Source organism: Xiphias gladius, chromosome 21 (genome assembly GCF_016859285.1).
Source record: "Xiphias gladius isolate SHS-SW01 ecotype Sanya breed wild chromosome 21, ASM1685928v1, whole genome shotgun sequence".
Classification (NCBI taxonomy): domain Eukaryota; kingdom Metazoa; phylum Chordata; class Actinopteri; order Istiophoriformes; family Xiphiidae; genus Xiphias; species Xiphias gladius.
In genome coordinates, this window is record NC_053420.1 from 2,067,501 (window position 1) to 2,086,149 (window position 18,649).

The 18,649-nt window shown below is 47.4% G+C and overlaps 1 protein-coding gene across 1 annotated transcript in view; it reads left to right on the top strand.

The window, feature by feature from the left end:
* fam83c (family with sequence similarity 83 member C) overlaps positions 1-17,616 on the top strand; it is a 17,711-nt gene extending 95 nt beyond the window's left edge. The window contains exons 1-5 of the mRNA XM_040115857.1: positions 1-801; positions 4,757-4,924; positions 6,291-6,415; positions 13,457-13,693; positions 14,702-17,616. The exon at positions 1-801 is cut by the window's left edge and continues 95 nt beyond it. Coding sequence (XP_039971791.1) covers positions 238-801; positions 4,757-4,924; positions 6,291-6,415; positions 13,457-13,693; positions 14,702-15,506 — 1,899 coding nt within the window. The 5' untranslated portion in view covers positions 1-237 and the 3' untranslated portion in view covers positions 15,507-17,616. The remainder of the gene's footprint in view (positions 802-4,756; positions 4,925-6,290; positions 6,416-13,456; positions 13,694-14,701) is intronic.
* Positions 17,617-18,649: the final 1,033 nt, after the last annotated feature.

The following is an 18,649-nucleotide window of genomic DNA, read 5'->3' on the forward strand; positions in this document are numbered from 1 at the left end:
GTCGCTCGTCCCGCGGGTTGGCTCCGGTGCGGTCTCGACCTCATGGCAGATGGTCGGTCCGCTGTCCGTCACCGGCCGCGCGGACTAATCCCGCTCTAATCCCGGCTCTGAATGGCACTTTCCTCGGTTTCCACGGCACCAGAGCGGCAGCGAGCAGCCGGCCGCGGCACGGTCGTTTAGTTTTCCTGCGGTGACCTGCTAGAGGACTCCCCGGGGCCGCTTTTTCGCGAGGGTTTTATGAGACCGGGGACCGCACAGATGAATCCCCGAACCGCCGACTACACCAGCGCCATGATCAGCTCGGAGAGCCTGCGGCCGACCGCGAACGGCCGGAAGCACCTGGGCAAGCTCGCCGCCCGGCTGGAGGAGGTGAAGAACCCGTGGCGCCAGGGCTCCACGCTGGAGCTGAGCCACAACGAGGCGGCCCGGCTGGCGACGGACGCCCTGCTGGAGCACGGGGAGAAGGAGTACCGCAGGGTCCTGACCGAGGAGCGGGAGCTCAACTTCCTCTCCCCGCTGGAGATCCGCTACATCAGCCAGCATGCGGCCAAAACCTGCGGCTCCGAGAGCAACGGCGCCGGCCCCAACGACCGGGACTTCGGGGACGGAGACGCCGTCTCCGAGCTCACCTCCGGGACTTACTTCCCTATGATGTCCGACGAGGAGCCGCCGATGCTGGAGCTCGGCTGGCCGGACTCCCCGGTGAGATACGGGCCGTCGGAGACGCAGATCTACTTCCAGAGGGACAAGTCTAATAACGTCAAAGACCTCATCAGGTCCCTGATCAACAAAGCCAAAAAGGTAAGGAGGCACTGCGGTTCACGCGGTGGGTCCCACAAACACGGGGATGTAACCGAGACCGAACGGAAGTCAGACGTCCCTGTGACTCCTCTACTCGGGGACCAATGTCATGATTGTCTACCCATGTGGAGCACCCCCCCCCAGTCTCCTTAAAGCCAGTGTTGGTTGGCCGAGTTACTGTTTATAGTGCATGACACCTAAATGATCACCAATCAATCAATGAAGCCGCGGTAGGACCTGGGTCAAGCTCAGAGCTCTGCAGTGCACCTGGCTTTCAGCAGGAAGTCCAGAGGTTAGACCAGCAGCGGGATCCACAAAGGTGGCCGTGTCAGTGAAATTCACCATAAATTCACTGGAACTTGTGTCTGTTGCCAGTGTTGTAAAATGAATGAGTAACCCAGCCCGTCTGTCACCACGTATCAGCACCACTGAGCCCAGGTAGCCAGGTCCAAGTCCCCCTCCACTCAAAAGCGGGTTTTGTTTGGTTGGAGCTTCACGGGGTCGTTTCCACGTTCATCTGCAGAAAGAGGACCCTTTCTCAAACGTGCACAGCACCACACATCCATCCATCCATCGATGGATGTGCACACTGTCTTTGTATAGCACCTTTCAGACAGGCTAGTGCAGCTCAAAGTGCTGTACAGATGACTGGCAAACTGATTGACCCTTTGAGACCCCTGCACACGAGAAATTGAAACCAGTGCGCGTGAAATAATGAAACCGGTCAAATGGGTTTAAAACAGTAAAATAGGTTTAAAAAAAAAGATAATAACAAATAAAAAAAGAAAAGAGGAAATCAAAACATTTTAAAACAATAAAACAATCAAATTTATAACTGTATAATAACACAACAGCCATAAAAGTGGGGCTAAGGAGGCAGGTTTTGGAGATGGAAAAGGGGCACTGGAATTCCCTGGAAGGAATCATGTGTTTCCAGCTTGATCTCTGGAAGAACTGACAGCGCTGCTGTCAGTCGGGTGTTCGTTGTCGTCCGCCCTTCTTACCTGAGTGCCTAATCTCTCCCTCAAGTGGTTTCCACTTGGTTTGCTTACAAACAAATGCAGCAGGCCTGAGCGAGTCCGTCCTCCGGCAGGCTGTCATGTTCGATCAGCACCCGTCTCCCTCTGAGCGCCGACAGCCCACAGTTTGACTTTCCGATCCCTGGCTCCAGGGTAGACATGAGCCTGGACGGATCACGAGTCGATGGGCCCCGGGGAACAGACTCGTAAAAAGCCCCCCACCCTTCCTTTACAGGAGCAAGACACCCAGACCGACAGAGACTCTTTCTGGGCGTTTCATGTGTCTTGGTGGCGGTTTTGTGTCTATCTAAAGTCATTTTACGCACCTTTGTGGTTGCGTTGTGTCTCTTTGTCGTTGTTTTGCATGTCTTTGTAGCCATTTTTCGTCCCTGTGTTGTAGTTTTGTGTCTCTTTATAGCCCTTTTGACTCTCCCCAGTCAGTCTGTGTCTGTGTGGTTGTCTTTCATCTCTCGTGTGGTCATTTTGTTTCTCCTGTGTGGTTGTTTTGCGCGTCTTTGCAGTCGTTTAGTGTCTCCCTTTAGTCGTGCTGTGCCTCTGTGGTAGTTTTGCATCTCAGACCCAGGGGCCTCCTACCCTTGGGGTCCGTGCTCAGTGGGCCCATTCAGCGGTGCATCCGTCCGCACGGCAGCCACTTTGGATTCAGTGAAAACAACGTGAAAGCACCTAATTTGTAATCATAAACGTCAACCGAAGCCTAATTCATGTCATCAGCACTGTAATGTGAAACCGTGAGTTAATGATTTATGACATAAAATTGTGAGTTCACCGTGAACGTTGTCTCCTGATCATTCGGCCGATCGCAAAACAGTCAAATAAAAAAGACAGCTGGTTTATGGCAGACAGCGAGGCACATGCTACACATGAGTCACCTCTCCGCAGACGCTTCCTCCTTCTGTAGGTATTAATAGACTTAGTTTGTGTGCGGGATCGTTGCGGCTGCTGCTGATAAAAATGGAAGCAGTTTTTGTAAACCACTTCGGTCCCTGCGTGAAATGTTTTAAACGATGTAGAAACACAGCAGGTTGGAGGAGCCTTTTTTTTTTTTTTCTTTCTTTCTCTCAGACACGCCAGAAACATGGAACTCCTTATCACCTGTGTGTGTGTGTGTGTGTGCAGGGTCAGCGGGTTTTCAGACCAGCTGACTCTGAATGCGATTCATCAGTCGATGGATACGGCTGACGAGCGGCTGACCGTCGGCGCAGCCTCATGGCAGATGATCCATTCCACTTCCCCTCCCGCTCGCACAATTAGAACCGTAAAAGAACTTTGAGTTTCAAAGTTGAACCGGCTGCAAATGAGTGGCCGTCATTTTGTAGCTCTCACGTGACACAGGATTCACCTGAAAGGAGGACTCGGTGTATTTTATGCACAGCGTTCAGCACCAGTGTGTGTGTGTTTGAATCCATCAGGCGTCGCTCGGAGAACACACCAGAATACATAACCTGCCATGGATGAACAAATATTGTGATGAATGTTTTTTTTTTCTGTTGGTTCTTTCATACATTTCTGAAAGTTCACTATCAGGTGCCGAAAGCGTATCTGAAGAGCTTTCAGCCATGTTAAGTACCTGTTATGTGTACACATTAACGTTGCACAACACATACCAAGTGGACGCCCCTTTCTTTTCTCTTCAGTGCATATCCAGAATTTATTTGTAGAGTGAGAAGTTCACTATTTATGTCAAATTAATGTCCAGAAAAATAGTTGGTGTCAAGTAAGGCAGGATTACCGACTGGCCCGGGGCCCCAGACCTCCAGGGGCCCAAACATTCCCAGTTTTAATCTGTGTCACTTGCTTTTTTAATGTGGTTACCTTCCAATTTGATTGTGAATTTGTACCACTAGAGGAAAATTCCCAAATTTAGTTCTCATTCTAACTATTGTTGTTTAGTTTGTATCGGGTTGACGTCGTGCTTCTTCAGTATTAACGTAATATTAACATACCAACCAGCTGGGGCCAGGTGGTCCTCTGGCTCAGTACAGTACTGGTTGGTTTCTGGGTCTCTGAGCCAAATCCCCTAAAGCTGCCATCTATTGTGAGCTGTGTGCACCGTGCGTTGGAGGCACTGGGGGCCCGACAGCGTATTTTTGCCCCGGGGCCCCAGGAAAAGGTTAGTCCCGCTATGTTGTCGAACTCGGGAGACTTTGCAAACGTGTTTGTCACGAACAAGTTGCAGTTTTTGAAGCTATAATTATCTTTTGTTTTGAAATTAGAAGTCCTTGGTTACGTAAATTTTACAGAGTTGTAATTAAATCCCCGCCTGTTATTATAGCAACGGTGGCCACCGGGCTCATTTTCTTTTTCCAAAGGACACTTGTGGCCCCATGGTCTGATTTTAAAGGGTGTTTTCGTGGAAATGTTATTGAGTGAAATATGAAACAATGCATATTACTAGGGTTGCAGCTAAAGATTATTTTATTATTATTATATCTTAGGTCAAAACAGCTCATGTCGACGTCTTCGAAATACAGTCCAAAACCCCCAAAATGTTCGATCCACACTTATAAAAACCAGAGAATAGCAGCTAATCCTCCCTTTCAAGGACCCGGGGCCGAAGAATTTTTGCTTAAAAAATTACCTAAGCAATAAATCGATTATCAAAATTGTTGCAGGTTAATTTTGCGTGAATAGACGAATGAAGTAATCAAGCGGCCATTTCAGTCCACGTATTAGACGCCTTTCCTCTGCTTCGGACCGCGTTCTTGATTCTCACCAGCTGTGAATGATCACCGGGGGATTAGCTCCAGTTCCCACAGGGTCCCAGCACAAATAATACGACAGGGAAGTTTTTGCTGTAAAGTAGCTGTTGAGGTAACGTGTAACCCCGCCAGTGTCTTTGCTGTGCCACGAAGAGGCCCACCCTCATGAGAGAAACACTGCCTGCTACCGTCTCCCGTGTCTCCCCCCTGCTCCAGGTGATAGCGCTGGTGATGGATGTGTTTACAGACGTGGACCTGCTGTGTGATCTCATGGAGGCGTCCAACAAGCGCAGGGTCCCCGTCTACATCCTGCTGGACGAGAAGAACCTCGGCTGCTTCACGGACATGTGCGCCACTCTCGACATCCAGAACTCACACATGAGCGTAAGTACAGTGCTGAGCACGCGTTAGCGTTTCCAACGCACACGGACGTCAGTCAGACCTCAGGTGCAGAGACGGGCTGAATATCAGGGAAGATGATATTATGAGGCTTCTGCTTCATGCTGATGTTAAAAGGGTTTAATCTAGTGTGAACCAGGCAGTGAGTCCGACCTTCCAAACCACACTAGCCCACACTTTAGCCCTTTAGCTTTTAAAAGGCCATGATCATGAATGAATGTAGAAAATGAGCCATTGTCGTTTTTATTTTTAATCGTTGTTCCCGGTGCAACTCGAGTCGAGCCCCTTAGCTGACGTGAAGCCAGTTTTATCATCAGTTAATGAGGGAGCACGTCCTCATTGAGCCGCTCTGTCTGGTGTTTTCATACAACTGCGTCGGGAATTCATCGGCATTGCGACACAGTCTAAGTGATCCCAGAGAGCAGGAGGAGACCGAGCAGAGGTTGAACTGGCTCAGTCACAGTCAGCGACCGTTCTTTGTGATCGGTCACTTGACATGTCGACAGTAACCTGTGTTTATGTTGATTTTGTCAGACGACGTCTTGACAATTTTTTTTTTCCTCCCACCCCTTGAAGGTGGAGGGTCTTAATGAAAATGCTCCGGGGAGCGCTGTGCGAACACGGGTCGCTTTCACACAGAAAACGCTGTTTCAATGATTCGAGGGCTTCATGCGGATGTGGCCGCTAGCGTGTGTGTTTGTTCCTTCAAAGAGGGTTTTGCAACCGCGGCAGTACAGACGCCTCTACACTCAACCTCCAGAAGTCACACTGGAGTGTTAGAGGAGAGGAACGGAGAGAGATCGGAGCGCAACGTGTGGCAGGAGCTTACGGCTGTGAAAAACAAACGTGGTAGCATTTCTCCATCTGCCGTACTGCCCTTCACACGCTCATTTCCCCACCTCGCCGTTTTTTCAAACCTTTGCCCTTTTTAAAAAAAAAAATTCTTCCTTTTAATGGGACAAACAACTCGATCCTCGGAGTTCAAACATTTCAGAAGTTGTGTTCCTGATATCTCCCACAGTGGCAGTGGTGAATTTTTTGGCAAAAACAAGGAGGGATAGTTCATCCTGTTCCCACGGTATTAAAAAAAAAACACTCATTCACCTGACGGGTCGCCAGGTTTGGTTGAAGCATCACATTGTTTCCTTACGTTGGTTTGGACGCTGTGTTTCTTAATGCACATTTGCTTGCTGTGTAACTTTTAGGATCGTGTACATGCAGCCAAACTCATGACTGCTTTCTGATTTTCCCATTTCTTATCGTCCCAGTATGTAACTGAAATACCATGTTTCTGCTGTGAGCCCGCATGTGTTTGTAACGGTAAAATGCGTATTTGTGCGTTTCTGTGCAGAACATGCGTATTCGCAGTGTGTGTGGCGACACTTACTGCACCAAGAGCGGCAAGAAATTCACCGGTCAGGTCCTGGAGAAGTTTATGATCATCGACTGTGAAGAGGTCATCGCCGGGTCATACAGGTTAGGAGGGAAGACACACACACACACACACACACACCTCGATACACACATGCTGACAATCCTGAAGCATGTACGGAAGCCTTTCACCCGCTCCCTTTGTGCCTCCCTCCGTCAATCTGCCGCTCCCGACGTTTGTCGTTTAACTGAGTCACGGTCGTAGTGTTTTTTGGAGGTTGAGGGAGTCGCCAGCCAAAGCGGAAGAAAACCACAGAGGTCTGAGGAATGAAAGGATCTGAGAACAAAGGTGCTGAAGAGTCACAGCGGACGATGGTACGAACATTAGCTCCTGTTTCACTGGTCACACAAGGGGAGAAAAAAGAAAGGGACAGGCTGTAAAAATTCCAGAAACTCACGACCATGCACTCACGTCATCTCTACAGACTCGCTAACAAAGGCACAAAATAACACTAAATTCTTAGTGGGAAGATTTATGTGGCTGTCACTCTCAGCTATGCTGCTGCGTTCACCGTGGGGCCGGGAAAACCGGCTGCGGTGCCGTACGGTGATGTATGTTGAGCGCAGCACAGCAAGTACTGCCCGCTTCGCTCGGACCGCCTCCTGGACCAGCTGCCTGCAGCACGCGGACAGGTACCGGCCCGCGGCACGATTGACCAGTTTTAAAGCCCCGAAGAACCTTTTTCCTGAATCAGCTTCTGACTAAAGGCAACAAGGCCCGACATGAACTGCGCACAAACAGCGGTTTGGGTTATTTTAAATGGGAGATTTCGCTTTGTCCTTTTCCTTCCTCGCTGATTTCAAGTGCTCGGGACTCATTTGGAAAAACGAGCTGTCGTGCATTTCCGTGCGCCAATCGGAGTTTAAAATTCAAATGTGATGACAGTTGTGGGTTTCTGTCGTGGGATCAAATCTGATGGAAACAGGCCCACGCAGTCCGGTTTTGCATGGAAAACTCCTGAGGAAATGTTCCTTCTGGACTTGAAACAAGGTTTTTAGGGGCTTCAAAAGGCACAACGCATGAAAGCGCTCGGTATGTGCAGATTGTCATGTTTGGCATGGTGTTGCAGCGATTTCTGCAGTAATTTAAGAAGGTTTAAATAAAGCGCGGAATGAAAGAAGATCCCAGATTGACCACGTGTAGCCGTAGAAACAGGTAGGTGGATTCGAGAGCACCCAAATAAAGGGACAAAGAGACATTCAGACCGCTAAAGTGACCGGCAGTCGCTGCATAGTTGGTGGACTGCTCGCACTCAGCAGTTTGACATTTACTTTGCATCCCTCCTGACGGGAGGAGGCCGGGCTGAGCTCAGACGCCAGGGCGAGTTTGCAAATGTCCGTGTGTGTATATGAGCTGAGCAACAACGCCGGTGCTGTGCTGCCGTTAGCGAGGAGCCGCGTCTGAAACTGGGATGAGAATACCTGAGTAATACCTGTAATTACAGCTGCACGCTCAGCACCGAAGAGCGGCCGCTGCAGAGGCGTAGTTCAGAGAGAGTAGGTGTCAATACACACTACCAGAAAGGAGGTTTTCCTTTTTACCTACAGCTAATGATTATTAATGATCACATATCTGCTGATTATTGTTTCGATGAATAATTTCCTCCTTTAGTTGTCAGAAAACGGTCCAGACCGAGATGTGTTTGCTCGTTTTTTTGAGGGATTCATGTCACGTATGACAAAAAATAAGCGTCGGAATCTCCAATTTGAGCAGCTGGAACCAGCAAATTGCTTAGAAATGGAGTAAAACTGTTAATCGATTATCAAAATAGCTGAATCCAGTCCTGACATAAAGGTCGGGCTAAAAAACTCTGCAAAAACAGGGAGTTTGAAGGAGAAATTTTGTGGCAGTTCCTCTGATAACTGTCGCTTACTCATCCCCAGCTCTGACCTCCATTTTGTTTTGCGGTCTGCACTCCACAGGGAGGAGAGTGTACACGCGCTCCTGTTGTGTGTGTGTGTGTGTGTGTGTGTGTGTGTGTGTGTGTGTGTGTGTCAGTGCGAGTTTAATGTACCAGTGAAGCCGCCAGGCAAACACTGCTGTAAAACTCCGGGGATTTGAACAACTTAATTCCACAGAGCGGGAGAGAGGGAGTGTGGGTGATGAGTGTATTGTTCTGTCAACCCTCTACTTCATGGTGTAATTAGAACTCTGAGCAAGAGAGACTATTCGTTTTCAACGTCATGAAAGCGCCACACAAATCCCATTTACTGAGGGACGCTTTAAGGTCAGCTCCTCACTTAGTTCGGTGTAAACTTCTGGACTCTACACTGGCTGTTCAGTCCAAACCACGACAGCGCAGCCTCCTCCTGGGCAACATAAGAAGCCCAATAAAAGGGCGCCAGGCCTGGGGGCAAGCGATGTCTTTCAGGACAAACTCGGGGAACAAGTGGCCCTCACCTTGCTGTCAGTCCAAAACCCACCAGCTTCGTGGTGGGGTATGAAACGGGTGAGTACAGTGAAAAGACTGTAGCTGGCCAGCGGGGCAACTGCAAACATGAAGCAAACGCACGGAGGCAAAAAAGAACAAAAAAACGTGCCACGGCAGCGACAGGGAGCGAGAAGCTTCTCCGCAGAGGCGGTGAGATTGACACGGTGTCGTTTAACGCGGCCTGAGATCATTTCCGCCCACAGTGCAGTGCAGTTCGGGTGTTTTCCGATGACGATCCGTACTCCCACGGGAGGAACGCCCACGTACACGTCATGACGATATCACTGGTGGCATTCGGGCTTTGTCGGCCACGAAACGAGAGGGAGACTGAGATAAGGGGAGAAACAAGGGGCCAACTAGATGCGCACGTTGTTTTCATTTTGTTGCTAGAAAAACATACAGCTTGATGGGACAACAGTAAAAAGGTGCGAAAGCGGCGCGGCGGGATTAGGAAACTGCCGGTCGACGCCCGAGAATAAAGCTTTTCAACAAACGGTCACGAGAGAGGATGAATCTGAAAACTGCATCTTTCGTGTTGACGGGAAAACTGACCTGAAAAGTGAAAGTGACGCAGTGAGTGTGTGTGTGGCCTCTAACCCACCGGGTCGTCACTCATGGTCAATACAAGGCCAACCGCTCGATACGGATGTTGCCATTTCACTGTGTGTTTCGATTTTATCACGCGCCTTTGCGAACATCTGTGCCGGACTGTTTGAATAACAAATAGCGTTAACGAGCCGCAGTCGAATCCCTATTATACACTTGTTCCATTGTCTTACAACAGAGACAGAATAATATGCCAAGGACAACAGATGAGCCCTGGCTGAGTTTGGCTGTATGTAGCTGAACACAGAGAGCGGCAGGACTTGGAGCAGAGGGTTCTCCAGTTTACCAGACCTTGGTTGTGGTGCACCGTTTTCTGGGTTTGAGGAGATTCGGCCATGTTCCTGTTGTTTAGGGGATTTAGTCCCGATGGAGATCTTTGCAGAAACACCCTGAAAATGCTAGCGGGGATTCATTGTCACGTTTAAGCTGCGGTTTCAGGATTAACAGGTAGCATGTGTCAAAGACTCAAAAAAGACAACCCAGCATGAAAATGACTCGGGTGACCGCAGACTGTGCCACTGCCTTTTACGGATTGAAATTTATTCACGTTTAATCTGTTTTTTCTATTTTGTCTCATTTGGAACGTTGATTTTAGATCATACTTACTGGACATGTGTCTGTTACATTGTCTGGTGTTTGTTTTACATTTGACAGGTTTGTACAGACTGAGTGGTTTCTCTCTAGGGAGGCTGGTATTTGACAAGTCGGTGTTTACGGTTGAGTAACAGTCTCTCTAATCACTGGACCGACCGGCTGTTTAAATTTATGATCACATTTATAGTCCGTGACAAATATTTGACCGGAGAGATTTTCATATTCATACATGAATTCATCTTTGTGCAGCCAGTCACCTGACTCAGGTGTGTCACCGACTGCAGACGTTACCTCATTTCCCTGCTCTCCTTCCTCGTCCGGTCGGGTTGTTCCCTCACGTCCGTATTTTCTCCAGAACGTTCAGAAGTGTCTCGGATCTGACACGGTGGCTTCAGTCTGGTTTCAGGTGTGTGGCAACCGCCTGGGCACGGTCGGGTCAGGCGTGCTGTCAGGAATCGCGCCGTACTGTTGACTGTGGAATGAAGGGCGAGGTCCGACGAGGTGCCAGTCGAGCCGATGTTTTCTTATCACCTCGGAAGGCCTGTCCCTCCCACGCAGTCTTCAGATGTCCTCCGATATGAAAACCCAGGGGAAAAACGCTTGCTTACACTTTGAACCATGGCTGACTAAGTGTATGAGTACTCATCATTGTATTTGTTAATAACCGGAACTCCTCCTGTGAGAGGAAGTGGCCGCTGCTCACATTTTACGACAAAACCAATAAAACCAACCCCAGTAGTGTAAGAACTGTTTTTCCTTTTATTAGCGCAGTGGGACGGAGGTGACAAATGGGACAGACAAGATCTTAAAAAACAGGTTACGATTAGAGTTTTAGTTTTTCTTTCTTTTTTTATGGTGAAGTATTTTGTTTATTTATAAATGCGTAATACAGGAGTGTGTGTGCGAGGAAGAGATAAAAAATGAATAAATAAATAGTAAATAAAATAAGAAAAAAATAGTGGGGGGAAAAAATGTGTGTTTGTTTACATACACACACATGTTTATAATAATACAAATAAAAATAATTCCAGCTTTCAATTCTTTTTCTGTTTCCTTTTAAATGATCTTTTCTCCCTGTATTTAGTGTCAGTGGCAGAGCATCACGTGTACAGTATGACATCGTTGTGGATATGATTTCTGTAGAGTCATAGTAACAGAGATCATTTATGTTTTAGAAAACAGATGTCGATGTAATGAATATATATGAATATATATATCTATAGATATAGATATAGAGAGATAGACATATATCTATATAGTTTTTATATATAGCTGAATATTTGATGACAATAACTCAGCAGATAATGATAAACAAGACGATGGCGGTTAAACCAAATTGTTACCACTGAAATAAAAGATGTGACGTGAAGCACGACAGGCTAAACGTTTCCTGTTTGCCAGCTCCCGATAATCCGGCTACTTTTCTGAGATGTTTTACGGTCTACAGTGAAAATGGATGAGTGGCAGAGACAACCCCCACGAAGGCCTTACGACCATTACGCAGCGCAGTGAGACAATGAAAACAAACCTGATGATTTCCAGTTTCTGCAGAGGAGGCGTGCTTAGATCAGTTCCTCTCCGGATCATACCAGGAATTTAACTCTGTTTCCAACAGATCTGAGCAGTGCGAGATTTACCACAGAGGAAAGCTGTCCTGCAGGTTCCTCGGCGTCTGAAAAACACACTCACTGTCTCGGCCTACGTCTCCCCAAGCTCAGCAAAGGGAGCAGATTGTAACTACTGTTTGATTATGGGCTTAAGTTAAATCAAACCAGTTGCTCTGCTTAGTTCCTCATAACAAACCTAATATCTGTAATTTTCAGGGCCATGATCTCTCAATACTGAAAAGCTAGTCAGCAACCAAAGTAGTGATCAGTAGTGTCTGTCGACACTGGAGTAAGGCTCGCACCTTGGATTCTGATTTGCTGAGACATAAAAACGTTTTTAACCGTGCAAAGCAAATCACATTTGAGCTGCGTTTTAGGCCGAAGGTTTAAGGTTTAAAGGTTCGCTATGCAGGGTTCGGACCATTCGAAGTTGGCCCCTCCCCCCCGGCTCACCGAGCGAGAGAGAGCGAGCAGCGGCGGTCGAGCGAGCTGGAGAGCGAATGAAGAGAGGGAACAACCCGCAAGGAGCTAGGAGCTAGGAGCTAAGAGTGAGCAGCCATGCTACGTGGCTAACGTTAGGCTACCTACACGTTTCACGCGATAAGCCGTGTCTGAGGTGAACGGATGACAGGCGAGTGTTTGCCTGCAGAGTTTGCATGTCACCGTCTTGGGGTCGTCCTTTACCCCCTCGAAATGATCTGACACTTGCGTCCCGCAGGATGCGTTTCGATATTTGAGGGAGTGTGTCCCGTGTGTTGGGAAAAATAGGGAAGTTGTTGCTGCTGTTCATCGTGCAGCAACGTCTCTATGTCCTGTCACTATATGCCCAGTTAGGCGAACCCAAGAAGCTCGATATCACTACTAAAAACCCCAGGGACCAGCCACGGTCCTCGCGTCGTCCAGGCGATGTCTGTCCATGACCGACTGTCGTCCCTGGGGTATGTTTTAGTTTTTGTTTTTTTTCTTTCCTGCGACCATCGGATCCATTCTAAACTTGATCGACTAAGACTCTTCTCATCAACCAACGCTTGGTGGCCTGCTAGGGGGCAGCCCAGAGTCTATACGTCGTGTTTTAGGAATTATTAAACCTCTAAGTTCGTCTTTCTTTTCACAAACTGCAGCTGTTTGTTTCATGAAATTTCCCATCTCTTGCTCATTTCCTTCCGTCTCTCTGATAAAGGCTCTGAGTTGTCTGATGTGTGGTGATTCCCTCATCCCTATTCTTCCACCGGTTGCTTGTGGTTTCGTGTGTCTCAGGCCTTCTGGGTAACACGTGGTTCACCAGGACTCGGAGGTTCGTTTGGACCGCTACCTCTGAGCCCGTGTGTCCTCTGTTCAGCCGCGAAAGCATTATTGCTGCTGCTCAGCGGGACCTCTTCAGCGCTCATGCACATCTTGCACGTCCCGTCCGCCGCTGCCAGATAAGCTCATGAGTCACCACGGTGACTCGTCATTGTCCAGGAAACAGTTAAGGCTGAGCTGCAGTTTTATCAGCTGGAGGTGGAAGAGATCATTTACACAAAGACAGCTGATAGGTACCGAGTCTGAGGCAAATTCTCTGCTTCATCGTTTTTTAGCTTTCATGCACGTGATGGTGTGTTAATCCTATGAGAATCATTATTCCTACATAATGATATTGTGGGTGAAGTAGATACGCAATAAAGCACATTAGCCTTGACTTTTTATTCATTTTTAAACATCGTCTTGAAGCACATCATGCACTTGAATCATTAATCACGACGTCTAGGTACCGCTCGATTTAAATCATCTGCTGCACGGCTCACTGCTTTCCCACTCTGACACTATGTCTGCCCCTTTTTTCCTTCTCCTTCCTGCTTCCTCACTAGTTTCACCTGGCTGTCGGCTCAGGTGCACAGCAACATGGTGATGCATTTCTCAGGGCGCATCAGCGACAGCTTCGACCGGGAGTTTCGCTGCCTGTACGCCGACTCGCAGATCATCGACTGCTTCTACAACCCGGAGGAGGAGGGGATGCCCTGCTACCCGTCCTACCAGGCCATGATGGCCCCCGGCGTGGGCATGGGGCTCGGCCCGGTCATGGGGCTGGATTTACTCTCTGACAGGTACGAAGCTGGAGTCCAGTGTTTTTTTTTGTTTTCTAACTATTTCAACCTGTAAAACTGAATATTAACAGTGATCTCCATTGTCAATTATTCTGAATTTTAATTAATTCTTGATCAATCAATGAATTTGACCTATAAAGTGGCATAGAATAGAGAAAAACATCAATTTTCCCAGAACATAATTCAGTTCCTTGTTTTGTTCTATCAACTGTCTAAACTCAAGGTTGTTGAATTTGCCCTGATAGAAAATAGAGAAAAGTAAAAAGTCCTCACACTGGAGAAGCTGGAACCAGCAGATGTTGACTTTAATGATTAAATGATTCGTTTTATTTTGATTGACTAATTGTTTGAGTCCTAATTATGACAGAAATGTCTCGTTTTGCATCCACGTGACTTGGTGTGAGTACTGAATAAAGATATTCAGATGGGTCTGAATAAAATCAGACACATGCTGGATTTTTAAAGGCCAATAGCAGCGTCAGTATGAAAGAGATCGTTACGGAGTGAGGATATTTAACTGTTGAACAGTAAACTGTATAAGAAAAGATGACAGTGACGTTAAACAGTACCATTTTCAATAAGAAATGATTAAGAAAGAAATAATAATATTTGTAAGATACTAGCAGCAGCAGCAGCAACAACAACACTGATACTCTCTGTGTGTCATCCACCGATGATGAAAATATTAATAATGTTTATTTATCTAGCAGCAAAACCAAACCAAGACAATTCAGTTCACTGCAATTAAATAAAACCCAACAAATAAAAGACATAGAATGAAATGGACGGAAACTCTCAAAACACAATAAATAGATTAAAGTCAACAAGTAAAACACAAGACAAATTGGAACTGGAAAAATGAAACTTGGATTTTTTGGAGTTGACAGTTTCTGCTGTATAGAAACGCCTTTTTTTGGCTACTTACCCTCAACACACTGTTGTAGAGTAAAGTAAAAATGATTTAAGAAATATCCAGGAGGCTAATTGTTACTTTCCCGCCTCCTGCAGGCAGAGGGACAGGGTGTGCTCTGAAAACTCCAGCAGCCAATCGAGTAACAGCGTCTCCAGTGTGAAGGCTGCACCCGGGATGTCCCCTAACGTCGTCTACAAGGTCACTCAGGGTCACGACAAGAAGGAGCCCAACAACACCTCTCACCTCAGCCCCGAGAGGAGAGGTGGCGAACAGGCAGGAGGACACACCCCGACACCGGGACCGCGCGCTTCTGCCAACGGAGCGGCCAGTCACATCCCGGTTCCTGAGCGACCGTCGCCGACCTACGGTCAGCCAATGGGCATGGAGTGGAGCAAGCCCAACCCGGCGGACATCATGAGGCCGAATATCGGCGGCACCGCCTCCAAGTTCAAGGCCTTGGGGTTGTACGACCACAAACCGAGCATGTTCCACGGGACCCCAAACTCAAACCTGAACCCCAAGTCCCAGACCCCCTCCCCGGTCAATGACAGCAAACTCAAACTCACCCCCAAGCAGAGGTCTTCCTCCAGCCAGTTCCTCAACAAACTCTCAGAGCGATTCCTGCCCCCCTCCAGCAAAGACAAAGACAGAGACACCTACAACTTCCGGAGGTCGCCGTCCCCTCACGGCTCCACGCCCTGGGGAGGGCCGGACCTCTGTCAAACTGAGCCGGAGAGCCAGCAGAGCCCGCCTCCCCCACCCTCTCCGCTCGTGTTGATGAGCCGGCAGGACCAGAAGCGAATGACGTTGGGCCACAGCAAGCTGGACCTGGTGAACCACTACAACAAGTTGAAGTCCAAGCAGGTGTACAGTCGCTTTGAGCTCAAGACCACTAACTAAACCGTCGAGCTCAGGCGGATTTATCAGACTAAATGTTTAACGTTCTCAGCCTTTGCATCCCTCCGCTGTGTCCTGTTCCAACTCCAGTTTTTATCTCGCTGGAAATCAAACCGTCACAGTCACGTTGGCTCGCAGGCCTTTTAACCGTCTCTGCAGAGTTTTCCTCTGTGATTTGCCTCTTTTACCGCGTGAGGAGCCATTACGAGTACGGAAGGGTTGAGACTCGTTGGGCGTGGATGACAAACATTTACATTTATAATCCGTTAATAATTTCAAAAATGAAAACAAGGTCGTTCTCGAACCACGATTGATCACACTCTAAATACAAACACAGCCGAACGGTGTGCCGAGGCTTGAGAACAGATCCCCCTCCATTTGAAAGTTGTAATCCTTAAGATTTCAGTGCTGGCTGATTTGGCAGCACCTGTGGTTACCGTGGTAACAGCACGTGAGGTGTAATACAAAAGCAAAAGCTCCCTGGGCGGCTGGCGGTTTTCATCCAAAGGCCGGCCAGTGACCATCACGACCTCCGTCTGATTTCATGCTGCGCGCACGGCCAGAGGTTTCCCCCGGGACGGAGTCAGAGGAGCTGCCTCTGTTGCTCCTCCTCCGCCCGCTCGCTGCGGCCGCTCCTCGCGCCTCATTCCTCCCTGACAGATTTACAACTCATCCGCCGACAGAATCGGACGCTGGGTTTGAGTATTTCAGCTTTAAAGGAAATGTGAATTCTTGCTTCAGCACAAACAAATGAAAACTGCAAGTTGAGACGGATCAGTTTTCTCACCGGAGCCTTTCTCTCAGTGCACTCCAGGGTTTTTCCACATGATTATTCCACTTACAGACGATCCGCATCAAAGCTTGAACTTATTTCAAAATAGGATATTAATGTCAAAATCAGCTCTCATTTTCTCGATTTAAAAATTTTAAATGTATTTGATACAAACACACAAAAACAAAAGAAGAATAAAACAGTACAGAGTGTTAGGAATCAGTTGACGTGCATGGACACTGTGATTTGACGAAGCCCCGAATGTAACGAAAACCTCCTCATCCTTTTCCTTCTTTCTTAGTTTCTTTCTTTTCCTGTGGTTTTCTCAGATGGAATATTCCTGTAACACTCCTGTAGGATAGCGTATCACAACAAGTGCCTTGATCATCCTGCCTTAAGGTCTAAAATCCCGTTTTAGACCAACACTTCTATCTCCAGCGACTTCAAGTACGTGTCGGTTGAGGTACAAACACCTGTTTTACCTTGTTGTAAATGGAAGCAGGAGCAGAGTGACGACATTCCTCCTGCTGCATCTCGTTGCGATTCCGGGGATTTAGGTGGAAGCGTCGAAACTGGAGCGCTTCGGTGCCGTTTGGGCCCGCGCAGGGGGAAAATACTGTTCTCCATGAGATGAATAAGACAGTTGTGAGAAGATGCTGTTTGTCTGAGTAAAGGTGAAAGAATCTGCGTGTACGTTCTACAGAGGATTGACTCCTCATACTGTTCATTTTTTACAAAAAACAGCATTTTTTTCCCAATTATGTAGATTTGTATATAGACTGTAAACCCCGTTAGATACACTTAATACTAATTGTATTATTTACACCTTTTCTTTTAGTTATTTTTTAGATATATTGTGCGGATGTGCAGCAGTTCCTCACATCACTCAGCACTACAGGGCTTTTCTGAATAAATCCTCCGCATCCTGGAGCAGCAGTAACGAAAACTGACTTTTGCTGTTGCCACCTAAGCAATACTGATTAACAGTGATCAATTACTTTGATATGTGCATAATAAGTTTGTGTGTGTGTGTGTGTGTGTGTGTTTTGGTTTGCTGCTCATTTCAGTCGGCAGTGTTGTGTTTTGTTTTGTTTTTTAGCAGACATGGATTTGTTTATGCCTCATGTTTGTCTGAGTAATGTACATTATGTTGTATAAAGTACATGAACTGACTGTCAGGAATTTGGGTTATTGTTGTTGTTAACGCTTCTTAATCTGACTGGTGTATGTAATTTTATTTTTACGATATGTTCTTATTTACTGGAGAATGTGAACTCTTTGTTTATCTTGGTCTTGATTTGTAAGATGAAAATGTAAGGATTTAATAAAATGGAAAGAGTTGAAGTGAAGAGCTGTTGCGTGGAGATGTTGTTTTGTCGCAGCAGAGGTTTTCGTCTGCATCAGAAAACCCAGATTTAATCAAACCGCGCCTCAAGATTTAGTAAACTGTCATGTGACACTGTGGGGTTTCGTGACGATGAGAGATTTTCTACTCTGATTCCGAAGGACATTTTGCTCCGGAACGACGCCCCCCATGCAGTAACCCGGGGGGGGGGGGCGGCGTTTTACGCCTCATTTTCAATTTCCTGGGATATTTTCAACCATGCTAGCGATGTGGCTCTATGACGGGGACTCTCGGTCGGTCAGTCTGTCCGCCACTTGGGTCCGGACTGAAATATCTCCTAATCTAGCGAATGGATTGCCATGACAACTCATAGACTTGGGGTTTTACACATGCACCGTCATTTTCTGGAGTTCCTCTGCACAGTCATCTACTAATGCAAATCAAAAGTCGGATCTGTATAATCAAACGACTCCAAATTAATTCATTTTAATTTCATGGTAAACTAAGGTCAGTGTACTGATTCAAGAGATCTCTCTGAACTGACAGAACTACTCGACCTGTTAAATGTCGACGAGCGACGCCGAGACCATCTTGTGGAGCGAGGATGTCTGCAGGCCATATTTAGACCCGTGTGTTTGTGTCAGGGGCTTAAACATGACGGATAAACCTGCCCCACTGAGCCACTGTACGTTTTCCTGCCAGGAAACCCAGCCGACGGGCTGGGTCACAGGCCACAGCGTGAACAATGTGGCCGTATTAAAAACTCTATAAGACAGAAATGTGAACAATGGAGCATCCAAGAAACTGTGTCCCAAAAGTCCCAGAACTGGACAATGATATCACCACACTCCAGAAATCCATCATTCATGTCACAAAACCTGAGACAAAAATATCTCTGTTTGTGAAGGCAGCAAAGACTAAATGGAAGATTTAACTGGTCACGTCGACAGCTACTCCGTGTGTGTGTGTGTGTGTGCTGGATTCTGTTGTTATGGCTCACTTTGCATGAATACGGGTCTACGGTGAGCC